Source organism: Vipera berus (assembly GCF_964194415.1).
Source record: "Vipera berus genome assembly, chromosome: 3".
NCBI classification, from domain to species: Eukaryota; Metazoa; Chordata; class Lepidosauria; order Squamata; family Viperidae; genus Vipera; species Vipera berus.
Window position 1 is genome coordinate 212,208,268 of NC_138204.1, and position 21,593 is coordinate 212,229,860.

The window sequence follows — 21,593 nt, forward strand, 5'->3', positions numbered from 1 at the left end:
GCAACCCCTATGATGAGGGGCTTGAAAACTGGCATGTACTTACGACGGTTGCATTATCCGGGGTGGGTGTGCGTCACATGAACCCCTTTTGTGACCATCGGACAAGCAAAGTCAACGGGCAAGGCAGATTCACTTAACAACTGTGTTACTAACTTAACAACTGCAGTGATTCAATTGGCAAGAAAAGTTGTAAAATGGGGGTGGGAATCATTTAACAAGTTTCTTGCTTAGCAAAAAATAATAAAGAAAATTCAGCTCAATTGTGGTCATATGTTCAGTAGTACCTATAACGGGATAACCGTATTTGGGTTGATGTCGTGTACCGGCAGTGGCTTAGAGAGGCCTACATCTTGGCTTGTTTAGTTACAAATAAATACAGGTATACTTCTGAAGTCATTGGCGGAAAGAAAGTTTGAAACCACCAACAGGAAACGGCTGAACCTTCCCAGTCCCGGAGGGAGAAACTGTTGCGATTCCTCCCTAGCCAGTGGATCCGGCAGCTGAGTCTGAGGAATCAGATGAGGAGGAGGAAGGGTCTGAGGAGCTCCAAGACTTACAGTCGGATGAGGAGCCTGGCCCCTCTACTCGCGCTCAGGCTGAGACACGGCTGTGCTGGGAGTCTGAGTTGGACAGTGATGAAGCACAGCCGGGAAATATCCAGGATGCACGAAAGCGCCAGCAAGAGAAGCGAGTAGGACAGAGGAAGGCAATGGGGCGGCTCCAAAGGCAAAGGAGAAGGCATTAGGAAGCCACGCCTTGGCTGAATAATAAAAGGGAAGGTGTGGGAGGTGCTGGTTGCCAAAGGCAACGGTTCGTGTTGAGGTTTGAGTTTCTGTGGACTGTGTTTGTTTCCCTTGGACATTGACTCAGGTCTGTGAATAATAAAAGGGGATTGTTTTTTTTCCTGCGGTTCCAGCCTGGTTGTTTGGAAGAGAGGTTTCTCCTTGTGAGCTTAACATGGTCTCACGTGGACTGGGACAGAACAGAAACGACGACTCCCTGTATGTGGCAGAACGAGCCTCAGCAGCCAGCACAGCCCATAATAAGGGAAGCTGGCTGCTCCGCTCTCTGTTCACGACGTGTATATGAGATGTTTCCTCAAACACAGGTGCATTGTGCCTCTCCGGGGCAGGGTGTATCTTACCTTCACCATGGGGACATACTCCTCGGGGGGCGCTGGCTGGATTTTGCTAGACATTTCTATAACCGCCTTTACCAAGCCGGTGACGTTCTCGTACACCTTGTCATTTGAGCGATCCAAGTTGGCGGTTGGAGGAGGGCTGATCTCCTGTGGCTGAATCTGGAAGAAAAGAGCATGGATTCCCCACCAGATGGCGCTAAAGTACTTCCAAAGATCTTTTGGGAGCTAGAATTCGCCATCAATGAAGCCTTAGAACAGGGGTCTTCTGACCTTTACTGGCTTTAATAGGTTTGAAACAATGGTTGCTCTCAAAAAATAAAGACGGGATACTTAAAAATAAACCCCCGCTTATCCCATTTTCCGTGCATATAATTTCTTATTGCATATATTTTGTTGAATTTTTTAAAAAAACACCCACTTTCTTATATTTCTGTAGTATTTTAAAATTCTGACAGTATTTTAAAATAACTACATAGTCTTAGCGCAAGAGTGTCCAACCTTGGGCAGCTTTAAGACCTGTGGATTTCAACTCCCAGAATTCCTGGGAGGGAATGGCTGGCTGGGGCATTCTGGGAGTTGAAGTCCACAGGTCTTCAAGCTGCCCAAGGTTCGACACCCCTTGGTCTAGAGCAGGGGTCTTCAAACTTGGCCCTTTGATGACTTGTGGACTTCAATTCCCAGAATTCCTCAGCTGGGCGGCAAGCTGGCTGAGGAATTCTGGGAGTTGAAGTCCACAGGTCATTAATGGGCCAAGTTGGAAGACAACCTGCCCTAGAACTATCACAGCGGGCCTCACAGGGAACCACGACAAAAGAGAGCCGGCATTGGGGTATTTTTATCACACGCTGAGACCCCAACACGGTCAGGATTTTTTATTTACCCCTGGATATTTATGGTTTCCAAAGCACTGAACATAAAGGGGGGGGGGAGCAACGTTGATTTGTTTTCCTTCTGTTTTGATCTGTGAATGTGATGTGTGCACCAAAAAAGAGGGGAATTAGAATTGCTCCAATGTTGGCTACTTTGGAATTAGGCGAGTGTTCTCTGGTTGTATAACAAATCTGTTCCTTTTATAACTCTTCCATCAAAGGTAAAAATGATAATGAGGGTGGAGGTTTGTTCTCTGAGCTGCTTGCTTGGTTTCTGAATGTTTCGTTACCAGGCTAGGTAATATTTTAGGGCAGGGGTCCCCAAGCTTGTGGACTTCGACTCCCAGAATTCCTCAGCCAGCCATGCTGGCTGAGGAATTCTGGGAGTCGAAGTCCACAAGTCTTAAAGTTGCCAAGGTTGGTGGTCTTCTGCTTATAAGGGCTTCATGTGGTCAGTAAGTCTTGGGATAGTGAGGGCACATCCCACATGCCTTAGCAACCGAAGAACACTAACATCCCCTCAACTCCACTGAAGATATTACCTAGCTTGGTATCAAAACGTTAGGAGACAAACCCACAAGTTCGGCGTTACAAACCGCCACCACCCTCAACTTAACAGCCCAGCTGCAGATATTCGCCAGTATTGCAAAACGGAGGGTACTTAAATAGTCACTATAACATTGGTTTTCTCCTTCGTACTAACCCAGAACTGCCCCAAAGTTGCACAGGGTTATGAGAGAGGAGAGGCAGTGATGGGAGCGTTAACCAACTCTGTGTGTGCGTGCGTGCCTGAATATATCCATACACACACCTAAAGGACAGGTGTCTTGTTCACACACACCCTGGCATTTTTTCCCAATGTTCCTCCTTCAAAGCCCTGGCAAAAAGTTTGGCCTCCCCTAACAACAGGCTGCAACATTTGTCCTGCCATAGATCACCAGCATGATCCATGCTTCTCTCTTTGGTCAGTTTCCATCCGTTGCTTCTTGTCCTGCCTTCAGGCGCTTTGGAGAACGGCTTGACTCCCTCTTCTTTGGGGCAGCCCCTGAGATATTGGAACACTGCTATCATGTCACCCCTCGTCCTTCTCTTCATTAAACTAGACATACCCAATTCCAGCAACCGTTCCTTGTATGTTTTAGTCTCCAGCCCCCTAATCATCTGTGGTTGCCCTTCTCTATATTCTTTCCAGAGTCTCAACATCTTTTTTACATCGTGGTGACCAAAACTGGATGCAGGATTCCACGTGTGGCCTTACTAAGGCATTGTAAAGTGGTATTAACACTTCACGTGATCTTGATTCCATCCCTCTGTCAGTGCAGCTTAGCTGCATTAAAGCGAGGGCTTAAGAAAGGCCCTCTCTTCAAATACAGCGGGGAAGGCAAAGTAGACGGTTGTCACCACGGAGTTTGGGAGGTCTCGTAAATCGTGGCTATGTGACCACAGGGTGCTGCAAACGGTAGCTGCCATACTGTCGGGGGGAGGGAGGGGGGAGTATATTAATTCAGGCTAATTCTGGGCATAAGTAGCTTTTTCAGCATTTGTCGTGACTTTCTAATGCTCGCTAGTCGGGGACGGTCTGTCATTCACGGCCAGCGAGAGCTTGTTCTTGGCGTTGACGGTAGATTATAGCGTCTTTGATAGCCTCCTATAAAGGGGAAGCGCCTGAAATTTCTAGGGTTTCCAAAGAAAACCCTCTTCCCGGCTGCTTACGGTCCGAAACGGGGGTGGTGGTGGTGGGGGTGTGTGCACCTGCCAAGATTTTTGTGAAAGGCCGCAGAACCACCAGAGCCCCCCCACTGCCCTCCATCAGCGTTCACACACAATCTGTCGCTCGCACCACTGCGGAGAGGGGAAAAGAGGCAGAGTGCTTACCCGCCACGGCTAGTGTGTTGAAGCAGAGATTGAGGAGGAATTAAGAGACATTTACCAGGAGAAAAAGGGAGGAAAAGACAAAGAGACAATGTTAATCCACTGCAGCCCGGGGAAGGAAAAAAACAAAAATTACAAGCGACAGCCAAAGAGGTCTGTTAAATCCCAACCGGGCCCCCCTCAAACCCTCCCCAAATGCATCCAGCCGGGCCCCCTGGTGCATTTAGCTTTCCCTCCCTTCCCCCCACCCCCGCCCAGAAGAGGTCCCGGGCCATGCACCGCCCCGCTCAGAGACATGCAAAAAGCAAGTCACGGCAAGCTGGTCCTAGGCAGGAAGCAAAGGAACGAACGAACGCCGCCGGGAGCCTTCCCCCCCACCAAAACAGGGAAGTTCTGGGCATCTGCTGGACACAAAAATCTCTGCAGAGAAGCTCAAGCAGAGGAAATGTCAGCTGTTTGTTTAGATGTGTGTGGGGGGGGGAGTGGGGGGTGGGGGGTGGTGGAGAGAATTGCTCGATGGAAGGAAATATTTAGTCATCTAATTGCTATGCTTCTGTTTCTTGAGCTCCTCGGTGGCCAGTTACCATCCAAACGCTCGTCCAAACGCTCGCCGTAGCTTGGGTTGCCTAGTGTGGGCTCAATACGATTTTAAAAAGAAATAAATAAATCTCTGTTTCTGAAATCAACACAATTGCACCACAAGCCCGGTTGTTATTTGGGCAAGGCTTGGCTGATAGTTCTCTTGGCAAAGGTGGTCGGGAGAGCCAAAACCATCAGGAGTCTTTTGAAACTGTCCAATGACAGAGGCCGGTTTTTAATCCAGGGACTCCTCAATTTACAACGGATCGTTAAGTGACTGTTCAAAGTGACGACGACACTGGGGGAAAAAGGGGCTGGCGGCCATTTTCCCCACTTTGTAGCATTCCCCACCATCAAAATTCAGACGCTGGGCAACTGACTCACACTTATGACCTTAGGTGATCACCCTTTTGAGAAGTTAAGTCAATGGGGAAGCCAGATTCACTTAACCACCAGGTACTTAATCAACTGCGGCGATCCACTTGACGACCGTGGCAAGGAAGGTCGTAAAATGGGGGGAAACTCCCTTAACCAATCTCCCAACTTAGCGACAGAAATTTGGGGCTCAGCTATTATTGCCAAAACCGTGGTTTTAAGACGGGCACAGATGTGCTTGAGTCTCTTGTGTTCGTGCCTGCCTCCAGCTCCACCTTCATTCCACTTCAAAAAAAGCTAAAGACGTGTAACGTTCACGACATTTGAACCTCTCTTGCTGTGGAAGAGTATGGAAGAATGCAAAGCAGGATGGATATATATATATATATATATATATATATATATATATATATATATATATATATATATATATATATATATATATATATATATATATATATATATATATATATATATATATATATATATATATATATATATATATATATGTAAAGGTAAAGGTTCCCCCGCACATGTGTGCTAGTCGTTTCCGACTCTAGGGGCCGGTGCTCATCTCCGTTTCAAAGCCGAAGAGCCAGCGCTTGTCCGAGGACGTCTCCGTGGTCATGTGGCCGGCATGACTAGACGCCAAAGGCGCACGGAACCCTGTTACCTTCCCACCGGAGTGGTCCCTATTTTTCTACTTGCATTTTTACATGCTTTTGAACTGCTAGGTTGGCAGAAGCTGGGACGAGTAACAGGCGCTCACTCTGTTACGCGGCACTCGGGATTCCACCCGCCAAACTGCCGACCTTCTGATCGACAAGCTCAGCATCCTAACTCACTGAGCCACCGCGTCCCTTATATATATATGTGTGTGTGTGTGTGTGTGTGTGTGTGTGTGTGTTTTCTGAGGTTTTCGTGGGTGTATATATATGTATGTATATGTATATATATATATGTATGTATATATGTATATGTGTGTGTATGTATATGTGTGTGTATGTATATGTGTGTGTATATGTATATATATGTGTGTGTGTATATATATGTATGTATGTATATGTATATGTATATGTATATGTATATGTATATGTATATGTATATGTATATGTATATGTATATGTATATGTATATGTATATGTATATGTATATGTATATGTATATGTATATATTGCGGCAACAATTTTCGATGAACTAAACATTCCAGAAGACAAAGTTTCTGTTTAGCTTGGCAGATTTTGGAAAAACCATTTTCTGTTCAAACAGATGGGTTTTAGGTATTCCCGAGAAGGAGGAGGAAATCCAGAATTAAAAACAGAAGCCCAATTTTATGTCTTCTCTTAAAGGAGTCGCTTTGAAGCCTCGCCATCAGTCTGGAGTCCTAGTGAGGGGGCTCCTATTCTACCGTGAGGCCTTCTCTCCTTTATTTTAAAGCTACTTATTTATACGAACTTTTAAACAAGCTTTTAAACAAGCTTTTAAACATACTTTTTTGAACAAGCTGGCCTGGCCTGATGGGGGGATCGGGGGCTATTTATTAGGTTTTAAATATCTATTTTAGTATGTGGGCATTTATTTAATTTAGTTTTAACTTTTGTAATTTGTATTTTTATTCTTGCCCTGTTCACCGCCCTGAGTCCTGCGGGAGAAGGGCGGTATAGAAATATTATTAAAATAAAAAAAAAATATAAAGATTTCAACCCTGAAACGAGAGAATAAAATGGACATTTCTGAACGCTGGCTGCCTGCCTGGCTGGGATCAACGTCGCAGTTACCGGGCTTTCTGCAGAGAAACCAGCGGGATTCATTTCCCTCAGGAGTTTCTGAGCACCAAAAAGGCCTCAGAACATTCAGAGCGACTTTGAAACTTGTGGACTTCAACTCTCAGAATTCTGGGAGTTGAGATCCACAAATCTTAAAAAGCTGTCAAGGTTGGACGTCCCTGATCCAGAGGGAGAAAATGGCGGAGCCCTGTTTCTTAGCCAACCCTTTTCCTTCTCAATCCTTTCACTGAATTCCACAGATGGGAATAAACTGGCCCATCCTTTCAAGCCGCCCTCCCCACCCCTGGGACCTCTAAAATAAGATGTCCCTTAATGAGAATTTCTATTTTCAGCCCTCAACGAGAACAGAACTCTTGGGAAAAGACCAGGACGCTGGAGTCGGAAGCTTATTTTCGTTGAGAAAATAAACGCTGAGACGTTTATTCCATTTGACCTTGAGGTCTAGGAAGCCGTTCTGTTGCAGTGGCCCAGCCGAATGCGGTGCTCTTGCTTACCTCTATAGGGGGGGAAAGAATATTTGTGGTTGAACTGTGGGGTGCTCTCTGAGCTTGTGTTCTGGCAGATGTTTCATGACCCAACTAGGTAACATCATCAATGCTAGAAGGGGGTGGGATTTGTAGGGGGGAGGAGGAGGAGGAGGAGGAGGAGGAGGAGGAGGAGGAGGGACGATGACTGTGGCGTCCTTGGTGCTCTCTGAGTTTGGTTATTTTCTTCAGATGTTTCCTTACCCAACTAGGTAAACTCATCAGTGGTAGAGGGGACATCAACGGACACACAGAGATAAACAATGTCTGCACACCATTCAGAAGGGACAATCAAAAAGCTAAACAGGAAACAAAAAGCAGCTAAACAGGAAACAAAAAGGCCAAAACACCTCCTTGCTAGAAGTCAACACTCAGATAAGCAGAGATTAATAGTAGGATTAATACCAAAACCAACCTTCAAGAAATAAGTAATCTAGAAACACCCACTCAGACAAATAAGCCTAATCAAGGAACTGCAAAGAACATTTTCGCCAACACTGGCAGGGGAAGCCACTAGTTAGTATGTAAACAGAGTAAACCCCACTCCCTTCTAGTAGCCTACAAGAAAACGACCAAGCTCAGAGAGCATCAAGGACCCCAAAGTCACGCTTGTCTGAAACACGCAAAGCGTGTGTAGTGACAGGGCAGTTTTCTCTAGCGGTTGGTAAGCAGAATCGCAGTGATTCTAACAAAAAGGCTACTTTTAACTGTCCTGGAAGCCTTCTGAAAAGACTTTTAGTAAGAAAATTATATTCCATATAGTTCGTGGCTCAGAAGTATACCAAAGTGTACTCCGGTTCCATTTTTTTTCTCCTTAGTTTCTTGTTCAATCATTTCTGGGAATAGCCAGACACAGCAACTTAACCTTATCGGTGGGGTGGGGTGGGGGTGACAGGGGAAAAGGCTTCATTCACTGGATGCATTTTTTAAAAGAATGCATTTAATCCACCTAGTCCAGGGGTAGGCAACCTTGGCTCTTTTACGACTCGTGGACTTCAACTCCCAGAATTCCTGAGCCAGCCATGCTGAGGGGAAAGGGAGAGGTTTCCAAGCTGAGCCATGCTTGCTCAGGAATTCTGGGAGTTGATGTCCACGAGTCATAAAAGAGCCGAGGTTGCCTACCCCTGGGATAGGGCTTATATTAGGTCCACCCCCAAAAATTGAGCTAGGGCTTATTGTTAGTGTAGGCCAGGGGTAGGCAACCTTGCCTTTTTTATGGACTTCAACTCCCAGAATTCCTGAGCCAGCCATGCTGAGGGAAAAGGGAGAGGTTTCCAAGCTGAGCCATGCTTGCTCAGGAATTCTGGGAGCTGAAGTCCACCAGTCATAAAAGGGCCAAGGTTGCCTACCCCTGACCTAGTCTATGACTAAAGAGTTACGCATTTCATATTAATTCATGAACAAAATATCATCCCGGTAGCCACAAACCTTCATGCAACAGCCTTTTCTGTACCAAAGATTTGCTCAGGCCAGTTTTATGGACCCCTTTTTAGAAATACCAGTAGGGATATATTTGCGGTGCATTCTCTGGGATTTCTAGGAATTGGGACTCAGGTGGAAGCACGTATCAAAACGGCATTGGATGTAATATGGGAAAAACCAGTCTGGCGGTTACATGTCTAAAGGCTAAACTGCAAAGGCAACTGGAGTCCCAACCGTCCACCTGGAAGCAGTGACAGCTATTCCCGAATTTCAACAGAAAAGGGGAAGAGACGTTCCCCCAATCCATGCTCACGCTGCGGGCACTACTGAAGCCTGGTTGGTGCAGAGTTACCCCTCTAAGGCAGGAGTCCCCAATTCCTGGGCTGAGGACCGAGACCGGTCCATGGCCTGTTAGAAACCGGGCCGCACAGCTGGAGGTGAGCAGCAGGCAAGCAAAACTGCAGGTGCGCCGGATCTAGGTTGCGTGCCCCTCCTCCCCCTGCCCCGGTCCGTGGAAAAAAATTGTCTTCTACAAAATCAGTCCCTGGTGCCAAAAAGGTTGGGGACCCCTGCTGTAAGGAATCGTTTCCAGAACAGTGTCAAAGGCTAGGCCAGGGGTAGGCAACCTCGGCTCTTTTACGACTCATGGACTTCAACTCCCAGAATTCCTGAGTCAGCATAGCTGACTCAGGAATTCTGGGAGTTGAAGTCCATGAGTCGTAAAAGAGCCGAGGTTGCCTACCCCTGGGCTAGGCGATGAAAACAAAACAAAAACCTGGTTAATTGTAGCTAAGTTAAAAGATGTAACCTGCTGTGGTCATTTTAGTCATAACTAAAAAGCACAGGATGGCAGGCTTGGGCAAATCTCACTCAAAGGAGTAAGCTCTTTCGCTCCCTATTGTGGCTAGTGCAAAGAGCCAGGCAAACCTCATGGGGTGATGAAAGCCAGTTCCTAGTTGGAGCTGGGCGAGCAAAGAGATTGGGGGATTTGAATCCCAACCATTTCCAAGCCAGGATTGAAAAAGCAAGAATTCAGGCCACACGGCTTCTCCCTCTTGGCTGGGGCTGGTTGGGACCTGTCCACAGTAGAAGAGATCCTTCAGCCCTGCAAGGTAAGCTTGGGGAAGACCTGACTAAAAGCTTGGAACAGCTGGACGAGCAGGAAGGGACGAGACAATGCAGGACACCTAGGGGGTTTCCTAATGGTGATGTCAACTTAACCACCATTTTATGGCCCACATGCTTTATGTGTCTGATTGTCCCAAACACCACAAATTTGAGTTACACTGGCTGGAGAATTTTGGAGGCCACACATCTTGTAGCTGAGTTTGAGAAGCCCTGTTCTACACGAGTAACAGCACCGTCCCCTTTGACCGGTGCCTTCTGATGACTAATGAACGAGTCTTCCAAGTGATGGTTGTACCTTGACCCCTTCGTTGTAGCTGTCCACGGGGTTGCTGAGGCTGGCAAGGCTGCCCAAGTGGCTGGGAGCTCCAGGGCGTGGTGGCTTTTTGGGTGGGGCAGCATGATCTAGGAAGAAAAGAGTTTGGGCACAATAAGGCAGAGACTGCGGGAGGTGAGGAGCAAGCTGAGCCCGAGGGAGGAGGGGTCAAACGTGTCATCGGTCTTGAGTTCCTTCCCGCCCATAAGAGATCTCAGTCCAGCCCACCTTGAATTCCTTTGACTCTTTATCTACCGCCAACTCGCTTTGACCCTTAGTAGTTCAGATTCTTGTAGAGAGCTTCAGTATACAAATAAACATATACTGTGTGCTCATTTGAACTGCCAGGACTCTTGATTTCCCGTGCGTGACATAGACTTTGGGCATCAGATTCAATGAATCCCCAAGCAAGGATTGTAGAAGACAGTCAACCTTCTTTGATGCCCACTTCCACACGAAACAAGGAAGGAAGGAAGGAAGGAAGGAAGGAAGGAAGGAAGGAAGGAAGGAAGGAAGGAAGGAAGGAAGGAAGGAAGGAAGGAAGGAAGGAAGGAAGGAAGGAAGGAAGGAAGGAAGGAAAAAAGAAGAGAAGGAAGGGAAAGGAAGTTGGAAAGGAATGAGGGAGGGAGGGAGAGAGAAAAGAAAGAAGAAAGAAAGAAAGAAAGAAAGAAAGAAAGAAAGAAAGAAAGAAAGAAAGAAAGAAAGAAAGAAAGAAAGAAAGGGAAGAGAAGGAAGGAAGGAAGGAAGGAAGGAAGGAAGGAAGGAAGGAAGGAAGAAAGAAAGAAAGAAAGAAAGAAAGAAAGAAAGAAAGAAAGAAAGAAAGAAAGAAAGAAAGAAAGAAAGAAAGAAAGAAAGAGGAGGGGGAGGAAGGAAGGAAGGAAGGAAAAAAGAAGAGAAGGAAGGGAAAGGAAGTTGGAAAGGAATGAGGGAGGGAGGGAGAGAGAAAAGAAAGAAAGAAAGAAAGAAAGAAAGAAAGAAAGAAAGAAAGAAAGAAAGAAAGAAAGAAAGAAAGAAAGAAAGAAAGAAAGAAAGAAAGAAAGAAAGAAAGAAAGAAAAGGGAGGGGGGAGGAAGGAAGGAAGGAAGGAAGGATAGCCAGATGGACAGCATACGCATTTAATAAATAAAACAAAGAAACCTGAGCCCTCAAATCAGCATCAGCTGGAGATGGGAGGATTCGAAAGCTCGCATGTTACTCCTGGGTGTCATTAAATGAACTTGCCACTCAACTATTCTGCTTGCTTCTTAAAATGGAGTCTACCTCTTCACCAGAACTTCAAACTCATTTTCCCAAAAAAAAGGAAAGGAAAGGGAAAGGAAGGAGGAGAGACTCAAAGCTGACATATAGGGAACGGTTACTGGAATTGGGTATGTCTAGTTTAATGAAGAGAAGGACGAAGGGGGAGATGATAGCAATAGCTTCCAATATCTCAGGGGCTGCCCCAAAGAAGAGGCAGTCAAGCTATTCTCCAAAGCGCCTGAAGGCAGGACAAGAAGCAACGGATGGAAACTAGTCAAGGAGAGAAGCAACCTAGAACTAAGGAGAAAATTCTTGACAGTGAGGACAATTAACCAGTGGAACTCCTTGCCTCCAGAAGCTGTGAATGCTCCAACACTGGAGGTTTTTAAGAAGAGACTGGCCAGTCGTTTGTCTGAAATGGTATAGGGTCTCCTGCCTTAGCAGGGGGTTGGACTAGATGACCTCCAAGGTCCCTTCCAACTTCTTCTTCTTCTTCTTCTTCTTCTTCTTCTTCTTCTTCTTCTTCTTCTTCTTCTTCTTATTATTATTATTATTATTATTATTATTATTATTATTATTATTATTATTATTATTATTATTATTATTATTATTCTGACTTACATACCTGGTTTGCCCACAGGCTGGTAAATGTGCTGGTTAGAAGCCTGCAAAAAATAAAAAAATAAATGAATCTAATTAACCATGCAAAAAGTTTATGAACAATGCAGCCCTCTTCCAGCTAATCCCCCCACACCCCGTTTTTCCAACGTATTTGTCTTCCCCCACTTTCAGAGGAAGGCAATTAAGTTTTTATACTTAATTTATAATTTTATCTCTTTTTATCGTAAGAGACAAACCGGTTATTTTATCTCTGTCTTGTGGTGATGTACTCTGGCTAAGTCACTGCTATCATTACTCAGACAAAATGGCATATTTACAACCACCACCATCCAAAAAATGCTGAAAATTTAAAGATGAATTATAGGTAACAATCCTAGTTGTAAAAACTCTTTTATCATAGCCCCCCTCCGTATTGTTTGACAGATTTTTTCATAGTAATTACTGCTCAGTTGTACAACAAAACAGAAGTAAACAAGCAGAGTCCAGGATTATTTATTTGGAAGGCTTTATAACTGATTTGAAATCTTCTCACATGTTTGAAGTATTCTCAATCATCAGCTCTGAAGAAGCTTCTTGGATGAGAAGCAAAACATTTTCAAAGAAAAAGCTAAGAAACTCCAGTTACCTTTTGGAAAAACACCTTGTGGGATTTTTAAAACAGGTTGCCAAACCAAAATGAAAGTTTGTTCTATCACTGATCAACAATGAGAATGACACTTATGAGTATTGATGGGGGTTTAATTCTTGGGAAACCATGCTTGTGTTTCGCCTTTATAAAAAGCGTATTAGCAGAGTTGATTTCCTGTGTTTGCTAATTTAATTGCTGCTGGGGAAAAGCAAGGCTACGCAAAATCAGCCTAAGGCATTTTTACTGCAAACATAAAAGCAATCTGTGACGCACAAAACACACTCCTTAAATCTAGAGTCTTGAATCCATCACACACATCACTGGATACTCACATTTTTAAGAAACTGGGTCTCAAAGAAAATATAAATAAATTGTTAAGCAGAAAAATCAATTGCAGCACACCATTTTTTATTTTTTTAAAAAATCAGTAATTCTTGGGACCGGTTGACTTAAAAGCATCCCATTTTGCTTTCAGTTCTGAACACACTTTACCCTTGAATTATAAGCCATCTATACATTCTGACACCTGTGTGTGGGTCTGTGTACCGTGTTTTACGCACAAACACCCTTTTGGATTTCAGTTCTGGAGACCTCTGTCCTCGGCAAGTGGTGAAGGCCCTCCACTTAAGCGGTGCTATTGAGGGGCTGTCACAGTGGTTCCTTACAATGGATGGTCCCTTGCCAACATTCCTATCCGAAACGCACACCCGGGCCAAGTTCCACCGGAGAAACACCATCCCTCTGGCAAGACAGTAGGTGTGTGAAACACACAAGGACACCCAGTAAACGTAATATCCCGCTACGTAGGACTCTTTCATTCGGAGAGCCTTCCTAGCAATGCCAGAGAACTGCTTAGCATTAACCTACCGACAAATCAAATCTTCCTTACCATCACAGACCAGGCAGAGTTATCTTACTAACAAACAGCCTGTCTGCTAAAATCAAGAGCCTTCCAATCCCTGAAAATTGAGCAAGCCGCAAGATTTGCGAATCGGATCGCCCCAAAAGCGGTTTCTATTTTGCTCTTCTGAACAGCCTCCTTGGAAGTCCCCCTCAGCAATCCATCCGGGAGAGCAGAAATAATTTCAGTTTATTAAAAAAATAAAAAATAACCACGGCACCGCCTGCCAGGAAAGAGAAGGCGTCAGTTCCAGAGGCGGCGTGAAAGCAAGCAAGCAAGTTACTCCCCGGTGTGTTGTGGGGAAGATCCAAAGCGTCTCGCCCAAATAGAATAATCGGGGCAATCTGAAAGCGAATCGGAATTCCTCTCCTGAAAGCAGAGGGGAATCGGAATCTCCTTCCCCATTGAGAAAAATCAAAGCGGTGTTTTGCTCGGTAGATGTGGGATGTCAGCTTACCGGACTCTGGAGACTTCCATCCTCTCGATCAATGCTCCCTCTGGACAGCCTCACATCGGGTTTCTAAAGAAACAGGGGGAAAAAAAGAAACGTGGTTTTGGATCAGGGGTTTCAAGAGTACTGCCGGTCAGATAGCTGAGGAATTAGAAATGTTAAGAAGGGGGAAGAAGGGGGAAGAAAGGAGGGGAGGAGAAGGAGGCTTTGAGTAAGAAAGAGGTTATTGCATTCCTCTCCTTTCTATCCCAATGTTGTTGGTTTTTTCCCCTCCCGTCGCCACCACCACCGGCTTTTGCAAAACTCAGCCAAGGCAGCCTCCTCAAACCTCACCCCACCAAAAAAAAACAAAACACATTTCTATCCACCCACTGTTTGCTTGCAGGTATAAAGGCTTGGGAGATAAATATTGAGAGTACCATTTCCCCAAGACAACATTGGAAAACCTGCATTTTAATTCTCTCGGGAGGAGGAAGAGCAGCAGCAGCAGAAGAAGCAGCAGAAGCAGAAGCAGCTCCCGCACGGCTGCCCCTTTCCTTCCTAGCAGCAAAAGTTTCAACCACAGGATGAGAAACGCTGCACATTAATTCCTGTTTCCTGCTTGAGGAAGGCTTAAATGTACTTGGCTCCCCTCGCCAAGCTTCCTAAATGGGGCCAATTGCTCAGGCTCTCTAAAAGCGCAGAGACCTAGAAGGCTAGCAAGGCTGCCTGCAACGGAGGAGAGGAGGAGGAGGAGGAGGAGGAGGAGGAGGAGGAGGAGGAGGAGGAGGAGGAGGAGGAGGAAGAGGAAGAGGAAGAGGAGAAGGAGGAAAGAAAGTCTAGTTGTTACTAACTCTTTGGAGAAGCCATAGAAAGACAGTCTTCCTGGACTTCAAATTAAAAAAAGAAGGGCTGTGTTCATGAGTACAGCCTGAATTCTTAGGGATCATAACCATCTTCTGATATTGAAAAGAGTAATATGAAGGGGAAAAACCCTAAAAAAAACCCTTTCCAAACCAAGAAAACAAGAGCTGCTCTATCTATCTATCTATCTATCTATCTATCTATCTATCTATCTATCTATCTATCTATCTATCTATCTATCTATCACAAATCTATCAATCTAAATCTAACACAAATCTATCTATACAAATCTATCTAAAAGGTAAAGGTAAAGGTTCCCCCGCACATGCATGCTAGTTGTTTCCGACTCTAGGGGCCGGTGCTCATCTCCGTTTCAAAGCCGAAGAGCCAGCGCTTGTCCGAGGACGTCTCCGTGGTCATGTGGCCGGCATGACTAGATGCCAAAGGCGCACGGAACGCTGTTACCTTCCCACCGGAGTGGTCCCTATTTTTCTACTTGCATTTTTTACGTGCTTTCGAACTGCTAGGTTGGCAGAAGCTGGGACGAGTAACAGGCGCTCACTCTGTTACGTGGCACTCGGGATTCGACCCGCCAAACTGCCGACCTTCTGATCGACAAGCTCAGCGCCCTAACCCACTGAGCCACCGTGTCCCTACAAATCTATCTATATCTACACAAATCCATCAGTCTAAATCTATCTACCTAAGTCTATCCATCTGTACAAATCTATCAACCTATCAACCTAAATCTATTTATCAATCTATCTACACAAACCTATTCAAATTGATCAGTCTATATCAGGGGTGTCAAACTGCCAGCCTTGCGAGCCGGATGCATCACAGCGAAACCGCGCCCACCCATTGCTGGCAATGGCAAAAATAAAAAGTCACAATACGTCAGGTCACGTGACGTTGCGAGTTTCACACCCCTGATCTATATCCATCTAGCTGTCTGTCTGTCCAAATCCATTCATCCATCTATACAAATAACTATCAATCTGCAAATCTTTAAACAACTGGCTCATCATTTTTATATTCAGCTTACCAGCCTAAGAGTACCTGTATCACACCCAACCACCTGTGTTACAAATTACCAATTACCATTATCTCTAGGTAAGTTATCCTAGCTGTTGCCTCCTGCATTTCCTTTTCCTGTTGGCTATTCTCTTTGCAGACCTGACCCTCAAAAGGATCAGAGGTGGACGGGTGTGTATTTTGAGGCCATACTTTTATACAACCACTGAAGCAAAGCCACAGTCCATCAAAACACACATTGTAATTAAAAACAGCTTTCATAGTGTTAGAAGTCTTTGTTGAAGATTATGAACCTAATTTAAGCGCCAATTAAAAATATCAAGAAGAACCGATTGACCATGTGTACTTTATTGCTCGTATTAAATTGTATTTTCCGGATTTGGAAACACAAGGACCCAATCTAATTCCTGATTCAACTCCCATTTGTTGTCTTCGGTCCACTACTTTGTCTACTTAGTAGACAATCACTTGGTGATTGAAGTTAATACCACTTTACAATGCTTTGGTAAGGCCACACCTGGAATACTGCATCCAGTTTTGGTCACCAAGATGTAAAAAAGATGTCGAGACTCTAGAAAGGGTACAGAGAAGAGCAACCAAGATGATTAGGGGAATGAAGGCTAAAACATATAAGGAACGGTTGCTGGAATTGGGTATGTCTAGTCTAATGAAGAGAAGGACGAGGGGTGACATGATAGCAGTGTTACAATATCTTAGGGGCTGCCCCAAAGAAGAGGGAGTCAAGCTATTCTCCAAAGCACCTGAAGGCAGGACAAGAAGCAACGGATGGAAACTAGTCAAGGAGAGAAGCAACCTAGAACTCAGGAGAAACTTCCTGACAGTTAGAACAACTAACCAGTGGAACAACCTGCCTCCAGAAGCTGTGAATGCTCCAACACTGGAGGTTTTTAAGAAGAGACTGGACAGCCATTTGCCTGAAATGGTATAGGGTTTCCTGCCTGAGCAGGGGGTTGGACTAGATGACCTCCAAGGTCCCTTCCAACTTTATATTATTATTATTATTATTATTATTATTAATTATTATTATTATTATTATTATTATTATTATTATTATTATTATTATTATTATTATTACTTTGCTTACCATTCAACCTACTGCACAAGCTGCACGTGCAGAAAAAAAAACACACAGGCACTATCTCCTGTTCATCTGTAAATAAATGACTGATTTCCCAGAAGTTCAAATGGCACCCCAATCTTTTTGTAACGGGGATCTCCAACCATGGCTTTATGACTTGTGGACATCAAGTCCCAGAATTCTGGGACTTGAAGTCCACAAGTCTTAAAGTTGCCACGGTTGGGGACCCCTACTTTACAAGGAAGCTTGAGTATGTGTCAGTCTATTGCAGGGCTCTTCAAACTTGGCCCTTTTATGACTTGTGGACTTCAACTCCCAGAATTCCTCAGCCAGGCACGGAATTCTGAGAGTTGAAGTCCACAAGTCATAAAAGGGCCAAGTTTGAAGACCCCTGGTCTATTGTGTGCAAATCTCCATCTGCAGGAGTGGGGTGGCCCCAAGGCACTCAAGGAACAGTCCATGGCTCAACCATATTGGTTTGTTTCCTGCCTTTTCTCCAGGAGCTTAATGTGGCTTTCGTGGGATTTCACTTCATGCCAGGATTGTTGGGGTTGAGGGTGATTTAGACGCAGATTTAAATCTTCCCAATCTTTTCCACTCAAGAAATAGTGACGGAACAGCAACGGTCTGCTGTTTTTAAATGGATGCTCAACCGAATAATTGACCTATAACAATGGGAGATATCACTGGAAGATACATAATAAATTTACCAAGATATTTTACACTGAACTATATATAACTCCACTGATGATGAACAAAATGGACCACCTAGATCTAGAACCTTTTGGAAATGTAGTAACAAGGACAAAATGTTTATGCCATCTAATTCTCAATGACCCAAGAAGCTCACAAAAGTCTGGGGAGTTGGGTTTGTGTGTGTGTGTGTGTGTGTGTGTGTGTGTGTGTGTGTGTGTGTGTTTTAGTATCTGGGGGCAAGGTTGTAAAGCTTAACCGTGCTGGAAGAGAGTTTATTTTAGAAGGAAATAAATTTTAAGGCTGAACTCTCTTTTTTCCCAGATGTCTTTCAGTTAAACAGCATCAAAACCATATATCACTACAAAGTATACCAAATTGGCTTTGTTTATTGGTGATCGTTGCCAGGATACTTTTAAGTCTTTTACTGGAAATCACACATAATTCCCTCTTTAATAGAATGCCAAAATAAGTTGTAGGCTTATGTGTCACTGTCAAAAAATAAAATTTGAAAAAGTCTGAAACAGATTTTAACTCAAGTTGGAAGCCATTTACGGGCTATAATTCTACATGTAGACATGTAATATATGCATTGAATGTGTTAGCTTTTGCTTCATTTGTGAAATGCGGATATAGTTTTTAGGTGAGACAGAAACCTTGATTAGCTTTCGTGCTGATTTACAATTCATATTATAGTAATTTACTTACTGGTGCTAACTTGATTTTTACAAAGGTTCTGAAGGCATAAATCATTCAAGATACTTTAAAATGCAGTTCCAGTCTAATACTACTTTGGCATTTCTATTCAATTTTTTTACCGCTTGCAAATCTTTTTCTTAAATTCTTTTTTTTTTTTTTTGCTTTTCTTCCTGGTTTTGTTTTTAAGTATTGACTGCAATTTTTTTTTTAAAAAAAAATGTTTCCACATCTCCTGGATTAACAAAGGAATCCTTCACCACCGCCCTTTCCCTCACCTTCTTACAACTATAGGATTGCACCTAATTCATCAGATGAATGCAGAATATATATATAAAACTTCTGGGATCATAAAATTGATTCGCTAAGTCATCACAAAACTCTTCAGATTCAGTTGCTGTCAAGACCAAGACAGAGATGGAAACCAAGAGCTGAAAGACAGACCAGAGCCAGCCTTTTGACTGGAGAATGCTAATGCATTGCTCCTTTTTCATCTTCCACGTGTCCAATACGGAAGGGAGAACTCGGAATTCAGAAAGATGTGCTACAAGTTGCAGGTATCTGAAGTTGAGGGATCATGAATTGATGGGGCACTATGAGCTTGACGCGGTGGCTCAGTGGGTTAGGACGCTGAGCTTGTCGATCAGAAGGTCGGCAGTTTGGCGGGTCAAATCCCGAGTGCCGCGTAACAGAGTGAGCGCCTGTTACTCGTCCCAGCTTCTGCCAACCTAGAAGTTCGAAAGCACGTAAAAATGCAAGTAGAAAAATAGGGACCACTCCGGTGGGAAGGTAACAGCGTTCCGTGCGCCTTTGGCGTCTAGTCATGCTGGCCACATGACCATGGAGACGTCTTCGGACAAGCGCTGGCTCTTCGGCTTTGAAATGGAGATGAGCACCGGCCCCTAGAGTTGGAAACGACTAGCACGCATGTGCGGGGGAACCTTTACCCTTACCTTTATGAGCTTGAGCCAAAGTAGACTGCTGGCATCATTTAGCAGAAGAGAGAGAACAGACAATTGAACGTGCAGATATCTGTCAAACCTCGTCCATAAATTTAAGTGGCAGAATCCGCCAATCTATTCACAAAGGAGCTACTGTGTAAATGACAACTTTTTGAAGATCTGAACATACGGGCAGAGGCCTACAAGACGGTCCTCTCCTAAACAAATTAGACCTAGGGGATGACCATTTGCAGATGGAGGTCTATTCCCACGTTTAGGCAGGGTGAAGACTTCCAAGGTCAAACTGTATTTAGCTTTCCAATGAAATGAACTGACTTCTCTGCCTGGCTGCTCAAGCATTATCTATCTGTTAATTTTTTTTTTAAAAAAATAATCTTTTTGTGTACCAGCTCCTCCTTATCTGCGTTTTAACTTGCAGTGTTGTTTTACGCGCTTGAAAATTTGAAGCTTTGAGTGCAAGGAACAGCATGTGCAGATATTTTAATTAAATAACAGAAAATCTTAAGGCTCCGTGAGCTGCAAAGTTGCAAAGTACATAAGGAAAAAAAAAGAATACAAAGGTCACAGAAGAAAATATTAGAATAAAATGAATGATTCTTTCACAAAATTAAGTTCAACACAAAAGTTCCCAGCAAAGGAAGATTTGGGAAGTGTGTATTATTATTATTTATTATTTATTAAATTTTTATACCGCCCTTCTCCCAAAGGACTCAGGGCGGTGTACAGGGCAATAAATATCAGAATAAAAAATACAAAAGTTAAAAAAATTAAATAATTATGCCCAATATAATACAATAATTAAAAACTATGTTAAAACCAAACCCAAACCCCAAACCCATCAGACCAGGCCGGATTGTTCAAATAAATAGGTTTTTAGATCGCGTCGGAAGGAGCGCAGGTCGGGGGCCATCTGGAGCTCAACCGGCAAGCGGTTCCACAGGTCTGGCGCGCCCACAGAGAACGCCCTCCCCCTGGGGGCCACCAGTCGACATTCTCTGATCGGAGGCACCCTGAGGAGGCCCTCTCTGTGGGAACGCACTGGACGGAGGGAGGTTGACGCCGGCCGCAGGTGCTGCCGTAGGTACTCCGGACCCATGCCATGTAGGGCTTTATAGGTCATTACCAGCACCTTGAATCTCATACGGAGGGCAACTGGCAGCCAATGCAGCTCGTGGAGCAGAGGTGTAACATGGGAGTATCGGGAGACCCCCAACACCACTCACGCGGCTGCATTCTGCACCAGTTGAAGCCTCCGAGTGGTCCTCAAGGGCAGCCCCATGTAGAGAGCGTTGCAGTAGTCCAAACGAGAGGTCACGAGCGCATGAGTGACTGTACGCAAGGCATCCCGGTCTAGATAGGGCCGCAACTGGCGCACCAGGTGAACCTGGGCGAAGGCCCCCCTAGTCACAGCTCCTATATGATCTTCTAAAAAGAGCTGTGAATCTAGGAGGACCCCCAAGTTGCGAGCCCTATCTACGGGTGGTAATAACTCACCCTCCATAGTAAGAGATGGAATAATCTGCATTTCCCGAGATGCCAGCATGCACAGCCACTCAGTCTTGTCAGGGTTGAGCTGAAGCCTGTTCCTCCCCATCCAGACCCGGACCGCCTCCAGGCAACGGGACATCACGTCGAGGGCATCACTGGGGTGGTTTGGGGTTGAAATAAAAAGCTGGGTATCATCAGCATACTGATGATAACCAACTCCAAAACCATGAATGATCTCACCCAGAGGCTTCATATAGATGTTGAACAGGAGGGGCGAGAGGACCGATCCCTGAGGAACTCCACAAACGAGAGGCCTCAAGGTCGACCTCTGCCCCCCTGCCAACACCGACTGCGAACGTCCCAGAAGGTAGGAGAACCACTGAAGAACTGTGCCTCCCACTCCCAACCCCCTGAGACGCCGCAGCAAGATACCATGGTCGATGGTATCAAAAGCCGCTGAGAGGTCTAACAGGACTAGGACAGAGGAACAACCCCTGTCCCGAGCCCGCCAGAGATCATTCACCAGCACGACCAATGCCGTCTCCGTGCTGTACCCGGGCCTGAAACCCGATTGGTACGGGTCCAGATAATCAGCTTCCTCCAAGAACAAAGGGAGCTGATGTGTCACCACGCTCTCAACAACCTTCGCGAGAAAGCAAAGGTTGGAGACCGGACGAAAGTTATTTAATACAGCTGGGTCCAGGGCAGGCTTCTTGAGGAGGGGTCTCACCACCGCCTCTTTCAAGGCGGCAGGAAAACTACCCTCACTCAAAGAAGCAGTTATCACTGCCTGGAGCCAGCCTCGTGTCCCATCCCGAGCTGCATAAACCAGCCAGGAGGGACATGGGTCCAATAAACATGTGGTGGAGCTCAGCTTCCCCATGATCCTGTCCACATCTTCAGGAGTCACAGGATCAAACTCCTCCCA

At 44.9% G+C, this 21,593-nt stretch overlaps 1 protein-coding gene across 8 annotated transcripts in view; it reads right to left on the reverse strand.

Moving 5' to 3' along the window:
• PTK2 (protein tyrosine kinase 2) overlaps positions 1-21,593 on the reverse strand; it is a 265,648-nt gene that overhangs the window by 5,745 nt on the left and 238,310 nt on the right. For all 8 annotated transcript variants that reach the window (XM_081323023.1, XM_081323024.1, XM_081323022.1 and 5 more), the window contains 4 exons: positions 13,856-13,918; positions 11,874-11,913; positions 9,993-10,099; positions 1,145-1,300 (listed from right to left, as the gene is read on the reverse strand). In XM_081323023.1, coding sequence (XP_081179149.1) covers positions 1,145-1,300; positions 9,993-10,099; positions 11,874-11,913; positions 13,856-13,918 — 366 coding nt within the window. The remainder of the gene's footprint in view (positions 1-1,144; positions 1,301-9,992; positions 10,100-11,873; positions 11,914-13,855; positions 13,919-21,593) is intronic.